This window comes from Opisthocomus hoazin, chromosome 3 (genome assembly GCF_030867145.1).
Source record: "Opisthocomus hoazin isolate bOpiHoa1 chromosome 3, bOpiHoa1.hap1, whole genome shotgun sequence".
Taxonomy (NCBI): domain Eukaryota; kingdom Metazoa; phylum Chordata; class Aves; order Opisthocomiformes; family Opisthocomidae; genus Opisthocomus; species Opisthocomus hoazin.
Genome location: NC_134416.1, coordinates 90,310,587 through 90,331,933, shown reverse-complemented (window position 1 = coordinate 90,331,933; position 21,347 = coordinate 90,310,587). Strand labels below are relative to the sequence as shown.

General features: G+C 44.9%; 2 protein-coding genes across 7 annotated transcripts; one reads left to right on the top strand and one right to left on the bottom strand.

The window, feature by feature from the left end:
* Positions 1-1,235: 1,235 nt before the first annotated feature.
* On the bottom strand, positions 1,236-10,321 carry TXNL4A (thioredoxin like 4A). Of its 3 annotated transcripts, none has more exons than XM_075417034.1 (4): positions 10,194-10,321; positions 9,881-10,050; positions 2,213-2,316; positions 1,236-1,515 (listed from the first exon to the last, which is right to left on the bottom strand). In XM_075417034.1, the coding sequence occupies exons 2-4, from the start codon at positions 10,031-10,033 to the stop codon at positions 1,344-1,346; spliced, it is 429 nt and encodes a 142-aa protein (XP_075273149.1). In that variant the 5' UTR covers positions 10,034-10,050; positions 10,194-10,321; the 3' UTR covers positions 1,236-1,343. The 3 variants fall into 3 exon arrangements, with proteins under 3 accessions (XP_075273149.1, XP_075273150.1, XP_075273152.1); XM_075417035.1 differs by having other exon boundaries at positions 9,881-9,994; positions 10,194-10,310; XM_075417037.1 differs by lacking the exons at positions 9,881-10,050; positions 10,194-10,321 and adding an exon at positions 8,735-8,812.
* On the top strand, positions 10,297-20,903 carry LOC104327176 (putative 2-ketogluconate reductase). Of its 4 annotated transcripts, none has more exons than XM_075417031.1 (7): positions 10,297-10,420; positions 10,912-11,159; positions 15,835-16,219; positions 17,466-17,637; positions 18,472-18,650; positions 19,329-19,425; positions 19,822-20,903. In XM_075417031.1, exons 2-7 carry the CDS (start codon positions 10,959-10,961, stop codon positions 19,976-19,978), a joined length of 1,191 nt encoding a protein of 396 aa, XP_075273146.1. In that variant the 5' UTR covers positions 10,297-10,420; positions 10,912-10,958; the 3' UTR covers positions 19,979-20,903. The 4 variants fall into 4 exon arrangements, with proteins under 4 accessions (XP_075273146.1, XP_075273147.1, XP_075273145.1 ...); XM_075417032.1 differs by having other exon boundaries at positions 10,299-10,420; positions 11,050-11,159; XM_075417030.1 differs by lacking the exon at positions 10,912-11,159 and having other exon boundaries at positions 10,347-10,420.
* Positions 20,904-21,347: the final 444 nt, after the last annotated feature.

The window sequence follows — 21,347 nt, the reverse complement described above, 5'->3', positions numbered from 1 at the left end:
CCCCTTCTTAAATATCTTATCCCAGATGCACTACCACCATCGCTGATGGGCTCGGCCTTGGCCAGCGGTGGGTCCATCTTGGAGCCGGCTGGCACTGGCTCTTGTCAGACATGGGGGAAGCTTCTGGCAGCTTCTCACAGAAGCCACCCCTGTAACCCCTGCCCCCCCCCGCTACCAAAAGCTTGCCACACAAACCCAATACACCACTCTAAACCAGATTAATTTCATGTTACTTTCTTGATGCATTCTAAATTCTCTAAAGTGCACAGATGGTAAAAAAAGCACATTCCACTTTGTCTTATGACAAACTGGACCAAAAGTACAGGCATCTCCTTTCTGCATAGTCTGGTTTGTTTTTTCTTAATCCTGTACATATGGATCTATCAGTTTAAAGAACAAAACCAAAACACCGACACAACAATGGCTCCAATTACTGCAGAACAAAAGTCAGAAATGCAAATGGAAACTTCCAAAGCCACGCCACAGTGGAATCCAATCCACATCTCGTAAGTATATATGCATTTTAATATACCATTAGACAAATTTGAGGTCAAATGAGAGAAAGCACCGCTCATCCTGTCTTCAACTGTTGACTATGCAGCCAGCTCCAGAACTGCAATTACCCTTTGGCACTGCAAAATCTACTAAGTACTTAAAACTGACTACTGTATGCACATAATCACCATGAAAAAGACGACCATCACCACAAGTCAATTAAGGGGTGGGGACAGTCACGGAAGATATTTCCTCCGAGTTCTGCTAAATATCAATAAATGCACCTTAGTGTTTTCTTCCTATTTTTAGTGGATACAGAAGAACTAAATACTACGCAAGGAAATCCTGACAGAAGTGATATCCCTTCATATTCAACGTGACTTTGCATCCAATTACATTTGTTTTCTTTCTCAAATTTAGTTAGCTAAAGAAAATTATGGTAAACAAGCAAAACTCATTTTATTCTTTCAAAAAAGCTGCAGTATAGTTTTTCCACATATTTGTGTAACAAAAGCAAACAAAACCAGTCAAAATGTTTTCCTGTAAATAGGCTTTTTGTGTATAAAAATACATCATATCCAAAGGACAAACACAGAGTAAAGTCTTTAAAAAATAAGAATTGAAAAAAAAAAATCTAAAATTCATCTATAGTATTACTGCAGTGAGACAGTTCCAGGCTTCATGCCTTACTTTTCCAAACAGAATTGAAACCTTTTAAATAATTCAAAATATGCTCCACGTTGAAGGATTTGTAGGTTTTTTCATTTAATAGATATATATGTACACACATACACAAGAATAAATTTAAGTGGATGTAGGGTTAAAAAAAAGGCAGCTCCAAAGAAATGTCAGTATCTGTATTTAGTGGAATAATCTTTTGGCGATACCACCAAACCCCGACCTTTTCGGGCTCCTCTATAAACAGTTTCTATAATGTCAATCATTTCTTGCTTGTCTTCCATTGCCCAGTTGATCTTGTTGTTATTACCTGTACCTAGATCAATCATGATGTGTTTGTTCCTTTAATGGGAGAGGGGAAAAACACAGACAAGTTAATATGGTATTATAATTCAGAAAGAAACTTTCTGCCCCTCCCAAGAATGCTTTGTAGGATTCAAAAGAAGCCCTTCCAACATAAACAGGCTTGCAAAACAAGCCTCAGAGTATCCCCTTCTCTCTATAGTTAACATTTTACTGCCTATTTCTAAAGCTAGAACAAAGACTGCAAACGTGCCCCAAAGATTGCTACTCAGTGCAATTATCCTTCAGCCTATTCCTCATGGTTTATACTTCTTTCCCCCTACTGTCTAGGACCAGAGAGAGTTCCACGCTTGTCAGTAGCACATTTTATCTCATCAACGTAGATGCCTTAGCTCCAAAAAACCTTAATGCTTTGGGTGTATCTTTAAAGCACATTTGACAAGCTTGACTGCTGTGTTACTGCAGTATTCTGTACAAGGAGTTTCAGATTTAGAACTAAAAACAATGCATAATAAAAAGTTTTCACTATCACTAATTTGTACTCTATTATCAAAACACTGTTACTAGGCTAACTGGAAAACAAACCATGTTCTTATTTAATCAATTTACTATTTTGTAGAGCAATGAAAATATAAGCATCAGTATGCTGATATACATTTAGAAATGATCTACTGAGACCCTGCATTTGACACATACAAAAAATGTAAATGAGTTACATGCTAGAACCATCACGTACCTGAAAAAAAACATGACGGTACAGGGATCATACAACTCGTACATCTTGTTGAAGTCTGGTACTTCAGTGATATCCACAAGATAAATAACAGCGAAGTTCTTTACCTAAACAGAAGAAAATAGGAAATATAAAAGCAGTATATATTACCAAGCCTTTGATTACTTGTATTACTGATTAAAAGGCATGAGCTTTCATTATTGCAACATTTTCCAAAATATTAAGTCATGTAATCACAGTAAACAATCTTACCATTATTTTTAGCCACAACCACCAATTAAAATGGGAAATATTTCTAAATATAGCTAAGATGCTCATTTCACATCCAGTATCAACTGGAAAGATACTATGCCAAATCAACAACCAGAGACAGAAATGCCCTTTATATACAGCTGAGACCTTACAGCGACATGCACAGCTCTAATCGAGTAACCGCTTTGTGCAAGCCAAACTGACACATTTTGCCTCTGTCATCAGCTGCTTATAGACTTCAGATAACTAATGATCTAAAATGCCCTGGAGCTTGCCTCCGAGCATTTTTCCCCTCTAAATCATCTAATTTAACCAGGCTTGTTAAATAAAAATAAAAATGAATATTTAATAATAAAAACTGATAGCTTTTTTGAGAGCTGCAAAGCTAAAACAGGAGCTTAAAAATTTAATTGATAATGAAAAAAAGACCTTGATGAGAAGCTATTCTCCAGGCAATTCTGGTAAAATAGGCTTTCATTTTGCAGTTATTGAATTAAATGCACAAGAATCCCTCCTCTTTAATGTCATAGTTAATGTTTTCATTCCTGGAAGAAAAACCATGTCACATTTTTGTTTCCTAGACGTAGCATATTTAACCTTCAATGGAATTAGCGGAAGTTTCAGTTTCTAAACTTCGTTCATACATGTACAGCAGAAATTCACACACACGCGCATTAAAATATAAGCCAGCAGGTGTCTGAATTACACAAACCTTTAACTGTAAAGTGTATTATCAAATACTCATGCATTATATCATGAACACAAAACCTTGCCCTCCCCCCACATCCTTACTTACATACAAATACAATTTCGGTCCTTACCATTTGACTACGCAAAATTACCAGTCTGAGGTAACACATGTGGTCTAAGGTTTATGACAAACTTGCCGCTTGTCACAGTACTTCACGCTTGTTAATTTTGCTATTAAATATCTAGAAATGCTACGAGTATAATTTCTGCTTGATCTGAAGATGTTTTATTTTAGTCCACAGAAAAAGGATCAGACTGTACCAGAACAGTATTATATATGGTGTACCCTGTACTTAAATATCCTAGCAGGAACTTTAATTGAGAAAACACGAAAAAATATGGAAAGTAAACAGAAGCACACAGCAAATAAATTTTGATGGACTTCTGCTTCAAGACAGTTTCTAAATAATAAAAAATAACAACACTTCAAAGATGTAAGTAAGTATCAGTAGTGAAGAAAGTAAAATCTCTTCTGGAGTGAAACATTTAAACAGTTTTTACGGTGCTTTTATGGAGCCAGTTATAATCCCAGACTCTGTTAATAATCTCATGAAAACATCCCATTTAAGCCATGTTCCAAAACAGGCAAGATGTAAAGCCTTGAAAACCCACATTAGTCATAGTATCAACTCTAACATCCTCTGAAGTTATGATTCATGCTCATTTCAATTTTATATGAAAGATTTCTAAGAAATTTAACAGGATCTTCAGAGTCAATAATTTAGCTGAGAAGTGACTGAAGTTATTGCCTGGTTAGCCTTAGGAGACAAAAGACAGTTGTTGGTGTTTGGTTTTGTGGAATTTTTTTTTTGTGTGGTTTTTTTTTTTTTCCAAAAAGAAACCCAAAACCTGAAGAGCCATATTCATTTTCTCCTATCATTTATTCTTCCATCCTGCTGACATTTTTAGCATCAGCAGCACACCTTCACCACGCGGGGAAACTTCTACAACACACTTAGCAATTCCAACAATCTAAACATAATAATTGAACAAGTATTTAATTTGGAGATTAGAAAATTATTTTAAGTTAAACCAAGCATTAATACAACATTCTTAGGACCTGCTTTGTTCACTGAAAGATTAGTCCAAGGATATTAAGTGTCACACCAGAATACCACTAGAAAAGCACTGGTAAACCAAAATTTTACTTCCAAGAACTGTGTACTCCACATAGTAGTGAAACAACAAAACTCTTAGTTTTACACTATATTTAGTTGAGCTGTTGCAGAACCAGAAATACATCTCACTAGCAATGAGCATCAACAGCCTAAATTTTTAGATAAGAGAACCAGTTAACGAATGCACTAGCTTGTCTTCTGAAACACAGATACTACTCAAGTCTTAAATGTATCTTGGTCAAAAGGACTGGATCATTCAAATCACCTTGGCACAGCATATACCCAAGTTGTCATTACAATCCAACTATCTCCCTTCTCTCCTACATGGAAATAAAAGCACAGCTTTTAGAGGTGAACCTGATGACAGTCACCTGCTCGAAAGCTTGCATGAAGTCTACAGCAGACCTCACAGGCTAGATACGGACTCTCAAATTTGAATTCAGAACTTTAGAAGTGGCTCTGTTCTCTCCCCCTTGCTTTCTCAATTTCAAATCTGATTTGCTGATATTACCGCTCCAAAGCCACTTAGCTTGCAGGTGCACCGAATAAGGACGTGCCTTGTTGAGTTTGGACACTGGCTGCCAAGACTGCCCGTGACACAGGCCTTGCCATGCAACACTCCAATATACGTAGCAGCAGGAGGCTGGGATTCAGGCCTAAGAACGAACTAGATAAAAACATGGAAGGGGTGACACAGAAGCACTGCAGTGGCCGCAATATCTACCATTAGTGGCCATGCCAGACTGGGCAGGCTTGTCACCAAGAGGCATTTCACTTCAATACAAGACAAGCCCTGCAAAACTACTCAAACATCTCCCTCTGCACAGTACTGAGCAGTTTTACAGCCTGAAGAAGCACTTAGTGTCTCAGGCATGTTGGAGCTAAGATACAGCAGTACAGAGCCAGCTTCACAGCAGTACAGAGCAGCATCTGAGCCAGCTTCACACACAGCACAAAGCTTTAGCTTAGGCTTCATTTCAAGCAAAAGCAATTGAAGCATTTCTTGATTCAGGCTAGTATGGATGCAGGAGTTGATCTATACTTGAGCTAGCAACTCTGTGGAGACAAACCAGAGCTCAACCTATCCCTGTCCACCGGGATGTGAGTGCATCCCCTGGAGGTGTCAGTTCAAGAACTACATTCCTGCACAGAAGCAGCTTCACTATCATTTCAAGGCAGGGGTTGCCAAGAAGTTTTCTTTCTGACTTTTATCACTGGGGATACAGTACGGAGACCTCACAACAAGAATTAAATACAACTCTGAGCAAGCAAACCATGCTAAATGAAAGCAGCTGCAGTTACAACAATTGAGACTACACTGAGGTTGTTAAACTAAACCAAAATTTTACTGTCCAGACAATATGCAAAAAACCTTGTGGTATTTTAGAAGTTGAACCATAACACAAGTTTATTCTGAAAGTACTTAACTTCGCAGCATACACTAAAATATAGGAAATTTGTTGTAGTAAGTCAGCTGCTTTCTGAAAACAAAACAAAAAACTCCAAAAACCCCTCTATTGATAGACCTCTTTTTGGACAGCTTCAGACTCGTTCAACGATTGAAGATAAAAACATTTTCAGCAGTAAAACAAGACAGATATTAACTTTTGAATGTATTTATTTCTGATACTCAGGCATCCTTTATCCATCTTTCAATTCAAAACTTTCTCTGTTTCACCAGGCCACTGTAGCCACTGTCCATGGGGACAGGATGGAATAGGAAACTAAAAGCAAACAGCAGCATGGATTCAAAATTTTATGAGACTTACTTTCATGGGTTAGGCTTCAATTTTGGTTGTGTGTTTCTCTATAGCTTCACAGATTTGTCTACATTACCCAATACACATATACAAAAAGCAGAAGTACATTATTGCCTAGCCACAGTTACAGGCTATTTTAATACTTCACAGAACTCTACCTGCTTGGGCGGACTACTATTAAATCTTTAACTATGTAACTATGACTCTCTTAAGACGGGATCATAGTTACTAGCTGGGCTGAGCCGCAGATGTCACACCTCCTCGTGGTCCCGCTGGATGCCCTCCTGGGTAACCGAGTTGACCTCTGCCCCAGCGGGAGTTATGGTTACTTCCTCCCTATCGAACGGCCTCACCAACCGATCGATAGTAATTAAAACCGGTGAAACAAAATCCCGGCATCGACCGTGTTCGTTGCCTAGAGCCTCTGCCCACGAGTGGTTAGTTGGGCGCAACCAAATTTTGCTAGAGGGTGGCTTTATTTGGTATGACTATATCCTCAAACTCAAACTGATTGTGACAAAAAGGGCTGACCGTGTGGGTCATCTATGTATCGGTAGCCAAACGAGATCTTGTGGCCATTGGTGCCACTGTGGCCATTGGTGCCACTGACTGTCGGTGAAAGAGGGAACGGAATGGAATTGAGTGGGTTGGAGTTTGCGAACTCGGGATTGCGAACTCGGGATTGTACGGTCTGATTGTTTGACTCTTTCGCTGCTGTCCCCAATGTTGTACCCCCCCCGCAAATACCAATAAAAGAGAAAAAGCGAAGTGATGATACAGTGGGAAACACCCCCACCCAACTCCACCTCCAGTCTCCGTGGTGCGTAGGGGGACTCTATTGGGAACTCGAAATCATGACGCGTCACATACCAAATTGTGACAAATTTACCGGATTTGACACCAGGTGGACGGGCCACCTTTACTTAACTCGGAAAAGGGACATGTATCATGTATATATGTTCGATAACTAACAGCTCAAGACTATAAAGCAGAGGAAACCTACAGAACTCTTAACACCAGCTATGGATTCTGTATTTTATGTTGATCAAGACCACACCCTTAGCTGGTAAACAGGAAACACAGATCTAGGAAAAAGCATATGGCAGATGAAAGATATCTCAGTTGTCCCCATAAGTTCCCCCTCCTGACTTTCTTCACTGGCAATGTAATTTCAAAAAAAATCAATGCGTTCCTGCAACATTAGATTGCCACAGCAATATCATCAATGACTAGGAAGAATGGCAATAGTCTTGATGTTTCTTTAAATTTGTTAGAGTTAAGTAATGCTCTTCTTTGGTTTTGTTAAGATTTCAGATCCCTTTAGGCAGTAAATCTCACAGCCACATTACTTTATGGCCCAAAGTGCATACAGCAAATACCTAAGGAAATCTGAGACAAGATCTTCTCATTTTCCTAACCAGTTCCTAGACAACTTTTTTTTATGTTTAGATGTCTTTATGGGCACAGAAATCAGAGGAGAAAAAAAATACAGGCACCGAAACTAGATTTTGCAACAAATCATTCAAGTTGAAGGCAGCTCGCAGGCTTGCATTACTGAACTGAAAGAGGCTGCAAACACAGTAAGTACAAACTTCAAAGTCTGTTCTGTCAATATTTATTTGAATATTTTTTCTTGCTAATTACGCTGTAAGTTTAGATGATAAATTTTTAGGGCAAAAGAGAAAGACATTATACTGCTAAGAGCAATACAATTTTGAAAGCTATAGACATGAGTAAATGGATTAGCTTTGCTCAACTTCAATTACAAACACCAGTAACTATAATACCAGTATGTTTTTTTATAGCGCTCTCTTTTCCCGCCTGCCTCCAAGCCTCTCTTTTCCTCTCTCACTTTTCATGTAACCTTAACAGAAAGGCAGAGGCACAACTATCGTTTGAGGAAGAGCCACAGCTATTCACACTTCTGATTACAGTTAAATAAATGCAAAACATTTGAACAGTCCTCCCTAAACCCACATTGACCCAATATAACCTATTAGTTAAAATGACCTGGTTTCAAAAGAGGTCTTCCGATTTACAGTCATCAGTCCCAGATAAATCATGGTTTTAAAATTTTTCTTTAAAAAGGGGCATTAAAGTAATTTAGCAGCCAAAGCCCCATATTTCAGGGGATGGTTTTTTATAATTGTGAGCCTCCTTTTTTCAGAAAATAGAAAAAGTGTATCTTTTAAAAAGGTGGTCCAGAGGTATTTTATGAAACTGAATTCTTAGATATTTGCTTGAAACCCTGACAAAGCAAAAATCTAACATCTTACAATTATCACTTTTTTTTTTTAATTTCTGTGAAACCTCGTTTCTTTTTCATGTAACACTGGGGGGGAAAAAAAAACGGTCAACTGTAAGTGTAGATTTCAGTGAAAATAACCTGCCTTGTATTTTCATAGTGTGTTCTAGCTTCTTTTTCCCACAAAACGATTCAAAATGAAAACATCCTGTTTTCCTATTATAAAATACAGATAAATATTACTGCTACCCAAAAATATGCTGCAGACCAAACATTGCACCCTGGTATCAAATGTAAAATATGGCTACATCTTCTTCAAATGCAGCACGCAATTACAGCATGTTAACATTCTATATTATTCTCTAGTATAAACACCTGTACAATTGGAACTTTTACTCACTCTTTAAAACAGCAGAGATCCAAACATGGCTTGTAAGCAAGAGGATGAGGAAGGATCTCCCCCTTTAATCTGCCATTTCTGCAGAGGGAGATTTTTAAATAAGAAGTTACATGGTTCTTTCTTTCCCCAGTCACCCCTAACTACTAATACGTCTGCCAAGCGTCCTGCCAAACATCGATACTAACAGTATTTGAGCATAAGACACTCCCACGATGTTAAACACAAAACTACCGAATTAAACCGCATCACAATTCCTCACCGTATTCTATTACGTCTTAGTATTTGGCTATAGGTATAGAACTTTCACTGCATGGCTTTTAGAGACAGAAGTTCATTTATTTAAAGACAACATCAAAAGCAAAGTGAGAACTCTGTATCAAGTTACGCAGCATGCACACAATTTTACATGAAGATAACTGACTCCCTTTCCTACCAAAGTTACCATTTCTGGTTTAGATTTTTGTTTGCTTCATTTTCTGCGTGGTTCTGTTAAAGAAGAGCTCCATCTATCACTATGCAAAATGTTTACCAAATATACGAAAAGATAAATTACAGCTGACTGTATATGTTAACTGTCTATTTTTCTTCAATAGCTATCTTTCTTGAGTGAGCGGCCAGCTGGCGGCAGGCATTCAGTTTCCATCTGAAAACAGCTTCAGAGTTCGGCTCCTAAAATTTAAGTCGGGCCACGCAACTCAAGGGATTGCCATCCGTCTCCCCAAAGAATGTTACCGATACATCAATCAACAGCGCCCTGCATGCTTCAGGATCTTACCGCTGGAAGAGTCAAAACGAAAGGAACTTTCCAAGCTATTCAACTGGGAATCTGAAGCGACTACACATTGATGGTAAGGCGGCACGGCTGTGTCACCCAGAGCCGCAGCAGCCTTGCCACCGAGCACTTCTTTCCGCCCGAGCGCTGGCGTCCATTAAACGATGGATTGTCACCGGGCGGCCATTCCGTCTTCGCAACTCGCAGCGCTCTTTTCACCCCATTCAACACCTCGGGAGCCACCCGGGAAAGCAAACCAGGCGGCCTTCTCGCCACCTCCTGAGGCGGGAACCCCGCGGCTCCCGACCCCCGGGCCGCCACCCGCCCCCGGCGCCGCGCCAGCCGCTCGGAGCGCGGGGGGGGAGCCCGCTCACCTTCTCCGCGATGCTGTACAAGACCTCGTCCATCTTCATGCAGGTCGGGTCCCAGTCGTGCCCAAAGCGGATGACCACGACGCGGTCCTCCTCCGAGAGGATGGCCTGGTCCACCTGCCAGCCGTTGTGCAAGTGCGGCAGCATGTACGACATGGCGGCGGGCGGCGGGCCTGCGGGGCGACACCGACCGCCCGGCAGCTGGCACACCGCACCGCACCGCACCGCCGCCCCCGCGGGACCAAGCCCGCCGCGCCGCCCCCGAGGCCACGGGGCGCCAGGGCCGAGCCCCCGAGCCCCCCCCCCAGTACCGTACCCCGCGGGCCTCCTTCTCTCGGCGAAACGCGGCGACCCGGACGCAGCCCGCGAAGCAGCGGAAGTGACACGATGCGTTCGCGCGGGCGAGCGGACCGCTGGGACACGCGCTCCCGCCCTGCGAAGGGGGCGGGGGCTCCCCTCAGCGGGCGGGGCGGTGGCAGGCCGCCTGGACCGTACCAAGTGTGAAGGCGGGAGGGGGGACAGGACGGCGTTGTCGGGGCCCGGGTAAGTCCCGGGCTGTTGGTAGTGGGGTGCGGCGTTCTCCGCTGCGGAGAAGCTGCGGGAGGGGTTTGTTCTGGGTGACGCTGGTAGCTGCAATTTGGGACAGCGCCGGGAAGGATGACGCGGGGGTTTGGGCGGGTCCGCCACGGTGACGAACGGCGGGCGGCGGGCGGGCGGCTGAGGAGCGGAGTGCAGGCCTGGGGACGCGCCGGGGCTGGTGCGTGGGTGCGGCCCCTTCCCCTGGCCGCTCCCGCCCTGAGCCGTGTTTGCGAAGCCTGCTCTGCCACACACGGAGCAGGGCCAAGTCGCAGACCTCACGGCGGTGTTTCACTGTGGCTATAGCTGTATGCGTACATGGAAGCAGTAATCTCGTGTAAATAGAAGAGGTGAGGAGAGACGAGAGACAGCTTTGGGGACAAAACACACAAAATAGGCGAGTTAGCGATACTGGAGGTGACACTAGTCCAGAACCAGAACTGTCATGTCCCTGACAGGTGTCGCATGTAGCGCACTGGGCAAGGCGTCTGGTACCTCAGCAGTTATGTTCATGAGCAAAGCATTCAGTCTGTTAAAACCGGTTCGCTTGAAGATGTCCGGCCAGTCAAACGAGGCTGATAGATTTATCCATCCAGCTGCTGCTTCTCGTGGACAGCACTGCCGCAGGAGTGTGGATTGCGAACGGAGGTACAAGACACACAGAGGTAGTGCTGGACGACGACCAACAAGTGCTCCTCAGATCAAGGTTGGTACCTGGAGAGCCCGCTTCCCTCTGCAGGGTTCCTGTAAGTGTTCGTAGTTTACTGCAGTCAATACAATTTTCTAAGATTATACCTGGTACCAGCAGAGCCCCGGTTCTTGAACCAAAGCTGCAGCTTATTAATGGTTCACACAGAATCACAGAGTCACAGAATGTTAGGGGTTGGAAGGGTCCTCTGTGGATCATCTAGTCCAACCCCCCTGCCAAAGCAGGGTCACCCAGAGAAGGCTGCACAGGACCTTGTCCAGGCGGGTCTTGAATATCTCCCAAGAAAGAGACTCCACAGCCTCCCTGGGCAACCTGTTCCAGTGCTCCATCACCCTCAGAGGGAAGAAGTTCTTCCTGATGTTCAGCTGGAACTTCCTGTGCTTCAGTTTGTGCCCGTTGTCCTGTCGCTGGGCACCACTGAAAAGAGTTTGGCCCTGTCCTCCTGACACCCACCCTTCAGATATTTGTAGGCATTTACAAGGTCCCCTCTCAGCCTTCTCTTCTTCAGGCTGAACAAGCCCAGCTCCCTCAGCCTCTCCTCGTAGGAGAAATGCTCCAGTTCCCTCACCATCCTCGTAGCCCTGCACTGGACTCTCTGTAGTAGCTCTTCATCTTTCTTGAAGTGGGGAGCCCAGAACTGGACACAGTACTGCAGATGGGGCCTCACTAGGGCAGAGTAGAGGGGAACACGCATGCAACAAACATGGCTGAAATTGTGGTGAACTCAGCATGTCTACACTAATGGAAAGATTAATTCCATGCAACTAGCCTGCTGCTAGCATGCCAGCTGGTTTCTTTAAAGCAAAACTAGCTCTTGCTGCACTGCACTGTGGCTGCCTCATGGATCACCTTTCTACTCATGAAGTTTAGGAAGTGCTGTTAAAATGATTGCGGGTCTGACTCTGACCTTCGTGAGTGGCGTGTGGCAATGGAGGAGGGAGTGGTGATGAAAGCAAGCAGTGTAATACAGTGCTGCCTTACTGGCGTCTGTCAGTCAGTTGATCGTATCTGGTGCCCAGTTTTCCATCACTTAGCATAAGGTTTAGTTGCCGTCTGGTCTGAGTCAGTGGCTGCAGGAGCATCACATTGTGATCATCAGGAAGCTGGGCAATGCTGTCACAATATGACATCAAATCTTGTCTTTTATTCTATGCGTCATTCATTCTGGAGGACGAGTCTAGTTTATCAAGTCATGTTGTGTGATACTCGTAAAAAATATACAAACTACAGCTGGGGAAACTTGTGCAATTGTCACAACCATATGGGGCTGGCAGGGTTCAAGATACTTCAGTGGGCAAGAAATAGATTAGTTATATTTAAGAACACACTATTCCTTTGCGATATGGTTGCACTACTCATCTCATTGCTTTGTTTGCTGCTGTTCAGAACCAGTTAGTGTTATCACAGACACTGCTCGTGGTGAACTCCAGACCTGTCCTAATATGGAGGCCCCTTCTAGCCCATGTATAGCAGCAGACTGGAACTGAGTCAGAAATGCAGGTCAGGGCCAGGATAAAGCAGTACTACTGGCGTCAAGATTGTAAGCGTTTAAAAGATGCAGTTGGGATGAGCCTGAGTTTGCTTGGGACAAGGATAAATACCATTTGACAGAAACTTACAGCCTGCATTGATGCGTTTTTGTCACAGATTTGAATTCTGGTTTCTCGCTGAAGGCTTGTATGAGAGGGCTGAAGCAGCAGGAAATCTCTGCCTGGCTCTGTGTGCCCAGAATAAATCAGCATACTGCTGTGGAAAATTGTTTTGATTCAGTTAGCGCAACGTCACGTTTCCTGGACCCAGCTCTAGGACACAGTATGGGATAGACACCGAAAGCGAGTGAAGCACAGCAAACAGAATTACAGGAAATTTGGACATGACTGTTGTTAAGACATGTAGCAAATCTTCAGCTACCGTTTTTGTCCGCAAGGGCTGCCTCTGCTTAGGCATGTGGCTGTTTGCGGAGCCCATGTCTTATTGCAGGGTACAATACACTTGCGTGAGCGTTGCAGAGAGGACTGGGCTCAAAACTGCCTGGGCAGGGGAAAAGTTCTAGTGTGAAGGACTGTGTTGTCAGTGGGACGTACAGTATCACCTCTAGTGCTCTTCTCCACTGGTTCATCCTACAGGCATGGGTGTGCTAAATTTTGTGGGAGTTAAGCTTAGGTACAGATTGTGATATTTAAAACACTGAAGGCAAGCAGTGTAGCAGCTGTCCAAGGATGGCCCTTCATCATGCGAATTTGTTAGACCTAAACCCTTCCTGACAGACATTTGTCAGACCCATCTGAGCCTCGGTGCCTCCCTCCATTACTGTGGCTTCACCAACCATAATCAATAGGCAAGAAACTTTGAGTAAATTTCTAGCAGCCTCTGTTTCATACAGAGAAGAGGGGCAGGCCACTTGGGAAGAGTACAGGAATGTGGTCAGAGCGTGCAGGGATGCGACGAGGAAGGCCAAAGCCCACCTGGAATTGAAGCTGGCAAGGGATGTCAAAAACAACAAGAAGGGCTTCTTCAACTACATCAACAGCAAAAGGAAGGCTAGGGACAATGTGGGGCCACTGCTGAACGAGGTGGGTGTCCTGGTGACGGAGGATGCAGAGAAGGCAGAGCTACTGAGTGCCTTCTTTGCTTCAGTCTTTAGTGCCAAGGCAGGCCCTCAGGAATCCCAAGCCCTCCCAAGGAGGTAAGAGAAGAAGTCCACAGAGAGGATGACTTTCACTTGGTCGAGGAGGACTGTGTGAGGGATCGCTTAGGCAATCTGGACGCCCACAAATCCATGGGCCCTGATAGACTGCACCCACGAGTGCTGAGGGAGCTGGCGGATGTCATTGCTGAGCCACTCTCCATCATCTTTGAGAGGTCCTGGAGGACAGGAGAGGTGCCCGAGGACTGGGGAAAGGCCAGTGTCACTCCAGTCTTCAAAAAGGGCAAGAAGGAGGACCCAGGGAACTACAGGCCAGTCAGCCTCACCTCCATCCCGGGAAAAGTGATGGAGCAGCTTATCTTGGAGGTCATCATCAAGCAAGTGGAGGAAAAGAAGGTTATCAGGAGTAGTCAGCATGGATTCACCAAGGGGAAATCATGCCTGACCAATCTGATAGCTTTCTATGATGGCATGACTGGCTGGGTAGATGAAGGGAGAGCCGTGGATGTTGTCTGCCTAGACTTCAGCAAGGCTTTCAACACAGTCTCCCATGATATCCTCCTAGGGAAGCTCAGGAAGTGGGCTGGATGAGTGGTCAGTGAGGTGGATTGAGAACTGGCTGAATGGCAGAACTCAGAGGGTTGTCATCAGCAGCGCTGAGTCTAGTTGGAGGCCTGTAGCTAGTGGGGTTCCCAGGGGTAATAATGGGCCCAGTTTTGTTCAACTTCATCAATGATGTGGATGAAGAGTTAGAATGTACCCTCAGCAAGTTTGCTGATGACACAAAACTGGGAGGTGTGGTAGATACACCGGGTGGCTGTGCTGCCGTTCAGCGTGATCTGGACAGGCTGGAAAGTTGGGCAGAGAGGAACTTGATGAGGTTCAACAAGGGCAAATGCAGGGTCCTGCACCTGGGGAGGAACAACCCCATGCATCAGTACAGGCTGGGGGCGGACCTGCTGGAGAGCAGCTCTGCGGAGAGGAACCTGGGTGTCCTAATGGACGACAGGTTGACCATGAGCCAGCAGTGTGCCCTGGCTGCCAAGAAGGCCAGTGGAATCCTGGGATGCATTAGAAGGAGTGTGGCCAGTAGGTCAAGGGAGGTTCTTCTTCCCCTCTACACTGCCCTAGTGAGGCCCCATCTGCAGTACTGTGTCCAGTTCTGGGCTCCCCACTTCAAGAAAGATGAAGAGCTACTACAGAGAGTCCAGTGCAGGGCTACGAGGATGATGAGGGGACTGGAGCATCTCTCCTACGAGGAGAGGCTGAGGGAGCTGGGCTTGTTCAGCCTGAAGAAAAGAAGGCTGAGAGGGGACCTTGTAAATGGCTACAAATATCTGAAGGGTGGGTGTCAAGAGGATGGGGCCAAACTCTTCAGTGGTGCCCAGCGACAGGACAAGGGGCAACGGGCACAAACTGAAGCAGAGGAAGTTATGTCTGAACATGAGGAAGAACTTCTTCCCTCTGAGGGTGACGGAGCACTGGAACAGGCTGCCCAAGGAGGCTGTGGAGTCTCCTTCTCTGGAGATATTCAAGACCCGCCTGGACAAAGTCCTGTGCAGCCTTCTCTGCATGACCCTACTTCAGCAGGGGGGTTGGACTAGATGATCCACAGAGGTCCCTTCCAACCCCTACCATCCTGTGATTCTGTGATACCACTGCTTATATAAATGAATTTGTGAATTAGGTTGAGAAGCTACCTGGTTTGTATGAAATCAATATTGATTTAGGACTAAAATGAAACTATATGAGAAGGACACCTTGTAGGACTGGATTTAGATCTAAGGGGGTGGATATTCCTTGGTGTGATAGTCTATATCAGCACTTAGTGAAAATACCGGGAAGTTGTCTAATGTGCTATGCTAGTACCAAGTGACTGTGTATTTATTCTGTATTGTTAAAAGCAGTATAGAGTTCCATCAGTTTCCTGGTTTACAGATGTGAGTTTAAATGATCATGACAGCATCACTCCTTTAAGGGTGTTCTCCTCAACAAAGGAGTGTTTCTTCTATTCCCCTGTTGCAGGTTATGGCAGAAGAAGAGTTGCCGGGCGTTTTGATTCTGGATATCGGAGGAACTCATGGTGTGCTAGAAAACCTTGCAGCGCTTTTGAAGAAACATTTTCACCTTATCACCATGAGGGAATTTCTTGAAAACAAAAAAGAATTGAAAAAAAAAATCCAATCTGTTTTCGTGTTTGAGTGCAGACCAACTATTGACCGGGAGCTTCTAGAAAGCCTGCCTAATTTAAAAGTAATTGGAAACTCTGGGGTTGGTGTCGATCACTTAGACTTGAAAATGATTTCTAAGTTTGGTGTAAAAGTGACCAACACCCCACGTGCCGTGGCGGACCCAACAGCAGACATAGGAATGGCCTTGATGCTGGCCTCTGCCAGAAGACTGGTGGAAGGTAATGTTTTAAATTTTCCTGGATCTTTAGCTACTTCTTTGGCATATCTCACTTTTACTATGATACGGATGATCTATCCAAATCAATATTTGGGATGCTTTTACGGGGAAGAATATTTCTGAGGACTCCTTGTTCAGAGGCCTCTGCTTTTCCTGTGTCCCGCTTCTTTTTAAGGCAATGGTGACAAGAGTAAGGCCTTTGTCTAAATTATGCGCTTTAAAGTCACTTGTGATATCCTGTTTGGAGTAATGTCTGGAGCTTAGTTCTTCTCTGGCTGTTCACTGGGTCGGTTGTTTACAGCTGTAAAAACTGAATACAAAATGCATCCAGATCAATGTCACCACTTCTCCATTCTCCCCTGGAACAAGTGTTATGAGCTACAGGAAGGCGCAAGGCATTAATGGCTATGTCCCCATCTCTAGAACAGTAATTAGTATAACTCTTTGCTGCTTGTATGGAGAGTTTGTCTAAACCAATCGGTTGTATTTCCAAAAGAGCATCAGCATTATTATTGAAATAGCTGATAATCCCTTTGACAAAGTTATTCCAAACTGTACCACCAACATTAGTTCGTGTTCTTAAAAGGCAGGTCCTTTCCCTATGTGTCTTTGCTACGCAATGCCTCACAGGGGAAGGAAGGTGTCAGTAGAGACTATCACAAGAAGTTGCCTCTGTCTTCGGGGACTCACAGTCTTTCTGTCACTGCTGCTCCACCCCTGAGCATGAAACAACACATCTTTCCCGCTGATGTTTTCTCACTATTGCATCTTGCTGCACCTCTAATTCTTTGTGTAAAAGGTCATAGAGATCCCTGGCTGAGCTGGAATTTGCAGCCTTCACACACGCTCAAGCAGTGGGGCTGCTTTGGGTTGTGATCCAGGACAGGGATAGTGAGATTTAACCCAGCTAAAAAAAGTTAAGTCAATGGTTGTTCAGTGGTAAGTGTCAAAGACGCCATTCTTGAACTTCTGAGAAAGTACTTCAGTCACAGAAGAATGAATTTCGCTGAGGAGCCACTCCTCCCTGCACAGTACCCACCCCGGAGCCCCCGCTGTGTTACTGGCTCCAGCCCTGCCTGCAGGGAATGGCACCACCCAGGCACTTCTATAAACTGGTCAAAATTAGCAAGGGTGTTTTGTAAGGGATGCTCCAGAGGACCACTGCTGTGATGGTGAGAAACTTTTTCTTTCCCCCAAACCTACGTTTATGGTCGGTTTGTGCCCATTGAGCGCGTATTTACATTCAGGCTGCCAGATTGCGGTTTCTCCAGAGACAAAGCATTTTGCTGTTGACTGGCTGGGAGTGGAACTAACCGGAGCGACGCTTGGGATCATCGGGATGGGCAGCATTGGGTACAAAGTGGCTCGGAGAGCCACAGCCTTCGACATGAGGATCCTGTACCATAACAGGAACCGGAGGTAAAAACGTCTGGTTTCTGCGTGTAATTAGTCAGGGGGCAGTGACAGAAGCCACAGCTCTGCTCTGTGTCCGCGGTCTTCCTAGGCACTTGTGGCAGTTGTAAGCAGCACGAGCAGCACCTGTGTGCCGACGTTTCCTCGCTCTGGCTCCCTGCTGCTCCCCTCGGGAAGCAGCTACCCCTCGCCTCATGCGCTCGCCCTGCCCTGCTGAGCTACTAGCAGTTTGGAACAAGGGCCGTGTAACCTTTCTGAATATGTAGTCCAAGCAAACCAGGCCTTGTGCCCTTGTTGTGTCCCCTGTCCTTCCAGACTCCTGCAGGCTGCTGGCGATGTCCCTGCCCCACCCAGCCAGTCACCCTGCTCCTCAGCCCAGCCAGATCACTCATCACACCAGCATCTAGGACAAGGCCCTTGACTTCTCTTAGTGTTATAGTTCCCTTTCTTTCAGACTTCACTTCCCCTTCATTCCTTTTCCACGCCGAGTCCTAACTCACATGTCTGGCAAGGAGAGACTCTACAGGGATTAGCCTAGATGCAGGAGAGAAAGGTGGGGTCTGACTGCATCCCCAACCTCCTAGAACTAATATCACCTGTGTGTTTTGCTTTCACACATACATCACTCCTTCAGTGTCCCCCCACTCTTCTGGCTTCCTGCTCCTTCTAGTCCACATCCTTCCTGCCTCCCTTCCACCACCTGTACCTATGAATGTCTTTACCTTGGCCTCAAACCTCTCGATCTCTGTGCTGTTCCAGATCTCTCCTAGGGCTGATTGGTTGTTAAAGTTAGTTAGAAATAGTTGAGTCCATTTGGGGATGTGTGCATTTTTCCTTCAGAAGAAAGGAGGAGGAAGAGGCAGTTGGTGCCCACTACTGTGAGAAGATGGAAGACTTGCTGCAGCAATCTGACTTTGTTATGCTGGTTGTGAACCTGACTCCTGAGACTCACAAACTAATTGGGAAAAAAGAGCTGGAGCTGATGAAACCCACAGCTACTCTTATAAACATCAGCCGAGGTAGGATGATCTAGAAGTGCTCTTTGTGGCTCCACAGTTAAGGTTGTGTTTTGTCAGATTGTGTTGACATTCCTCCCTCCAACCTCACTCTGTGATATCCCTGTATTGTTTGAGTCATGAAGTAGCTGGCAGTCGTCATAGATCAGATGCTGTGTGTTCAAAGGTCCTATGGAATTTAGGGTGCTCAGCAGATGTTCTGTTCTCCTTAGCCTTATGCCAAGGCAGCTTTTTTTAGTGGAAACAACTGAAAGGTTTATCGTCATAAGTTTCATTTGTAAGAGAAAAGAAACCTCACATGGGATTAATGATCTGTTGGCACTGAACAAGCATGTGAGAGAGATTATAGTTTCAGTAAACAAAGCAGAGATAAAAGAGTGGAAAGCTTGAAGAGATGAAATGATTTATGTATAATAATCCCGGAAGACAGTGTCATAATGAGGAAAAGACTGAAACTGGTCACATACCAGGAAAAGCCTTAGGCAGTGGACCATAATCCTCCTCGAAAGATTCCTAAAATCTCTGTTTTCTTTGCTTAATGTTTATTAGAAAGACATTCTACTTTCTAACAAGACAAAGATCCTGTAATTTTTCTCACTAGACCCTTGAGACCTTTCCCCACTCTCAGATGAAAACGTGTTCATTAACTCGTGACGATAACAAAATATCATTGCAATGCAGGTGCAGTTATTGATCAAGATGCATTGGTAGAAGCTCTCCAGAATAAAGTTATTAGGGCTGCCGCTCTGGACGTGACATACCCTGAGCCTCTGCCAAGGTAAAGAAACCTGTTTTCCATTCTGTTAATCTGGAACGTTTTAAACTGTGTGCAAAAGTGTGCTCATAATCTTGATCTCCGTGGGGAGTCTCTGCCTGTTTAAGGGCAAAACTTCAGCCTGTCTCTCACAATCATAAGTAAATGTCAGACTATACGCCTTTCCCACTTCTGTTAGTTTTTGCCAGCCTACCTGACTGGCAAGGCAGTGAGACAAATAGAGAGCAAGAAGAAATGGTAAGCAAGCTCCCCACAGCTTTCTGCTGGTTCTGTGCTTGCGGCCCTTTTATCTCAACATGCCATTGCTGTTTCCTGAGGTTGAGTTCTTAATAGCTAGGATGGGATAGCTGCAGAGTAAATTCCCTGTGTAATATATCCTGTTCTTTCTGTTTCTTACAGAGATCATCCTTTATTAAAATTAAACAACATCATCATAACCCCTCACATTGGAACCGCAACAGTCCAGGCTCTCCATATGATGGCAGAAGAAGCAATAGCAAATATGCTGGCTGTTCTCAATGGCCAACCCATTCCAAGTGAAGTGTTTCCCAAATGATGTGTGCCAGATTTTATCATTAAATCTCATATGTAGGGGAGGGCAGTATTTCTTACAGTACAACTTTTAAACTAAAAAGAAAGCAACCTGTTCCTGCACTGCTCTTGTTGTCATGGTACTGCAAAGCTGTCATCTCACTAGACTTGATCTCTACTGTTATTTACAATTCTGAAAAATAAAGTGGAACTGATGATAGAATCATAGCATGGTTTGGGTTGAAAGGGAAAGGGAACTAGATGACCTGTATAGATCATCTAGTTCCAACACCCCTGCCATGGGGAAGGACATCTTCCACTGGACCAGGTTGCTCAAAGCCCCGTCCAACCTGGCCTTGAACACTTCCCGGAAGGTGGCATCCACAACTGCTCTGGGCAACCTGTTCGAGAGCCTCACCACCCTCACGGTGCAATAAATGTATACATATAAAATTTATTCTCAAACCGGCTGATGGAGAAAGAGGAGAAGCCCTGTGATGAATGAGTTAACTTTGTTCATGAAATCGCATGTGGGTGTTAGAGTTTCTTTTGCCACTTAAGCTGGAGCTGCAGACATCCCCAGGAGTGAACAACCACTTGCTGATAAGTAAGGGAATGGCCCATCTGCTGATAAGCAAAAGAATGGCTTGGGGGATGAACGAGCAGACAGCAGGACGCCTGAGAAAGACTTCGGCCTTCATCCCAACGACCACCGAGAGGCAAACAACGACCACCTAGCAACTAGTCGCGCAAGCGCAAACACAACGTAGATACTACCAGAAGTCACGTATGCAGGAAATAGGAACTCTATAAAGGGGGGTTGCATCCACTATTGGCGTGGACCGTTGACGGAGCACTGACTCCCCGGCCACCCAGCGCTGTTTTGCCTGCTTCATCGCTTGCTTAAATAAATTCTATTGTTAATAAATTCACAATTGATTAATTAACAATTGGCTCCTCAATTTGAATTCGTCACGGGAGGCGAGCTTCTATAACAACGGTAAAGAATTTCTTCCTTGTATCTAATCTAAATCTTTCAGTTTAGAGCCGTTACCCCTTGCCCTATCACTACATGCCCTTGTGAAAAGTCCCTCTCCAGCTTTCTTGTAGGCCCCTTCAGGTACTGGCAGGCTGCTGTAATGTCTCCCCGCAGCTTTCTCTTCTGAACAGCCCCAACTCTCTCAGCCTTTCCTCACAGGAGAGGTGCTCCAGCCCTCTGACCATTTTCGTGGCCTCCTCTGGACCCGCTCCAACAGGTCCATGTCTTTCCTGTGCTGAGGGCTCCAGAGCTGGACGCAGGACTCCAGGTGGGGTCTCACCAGAGCAGAGTAGAGGGGCAGAATCACCTCCCTCGACCTGCTGGCCACGCTGCTTTTGATGCAGCCCGGGATATG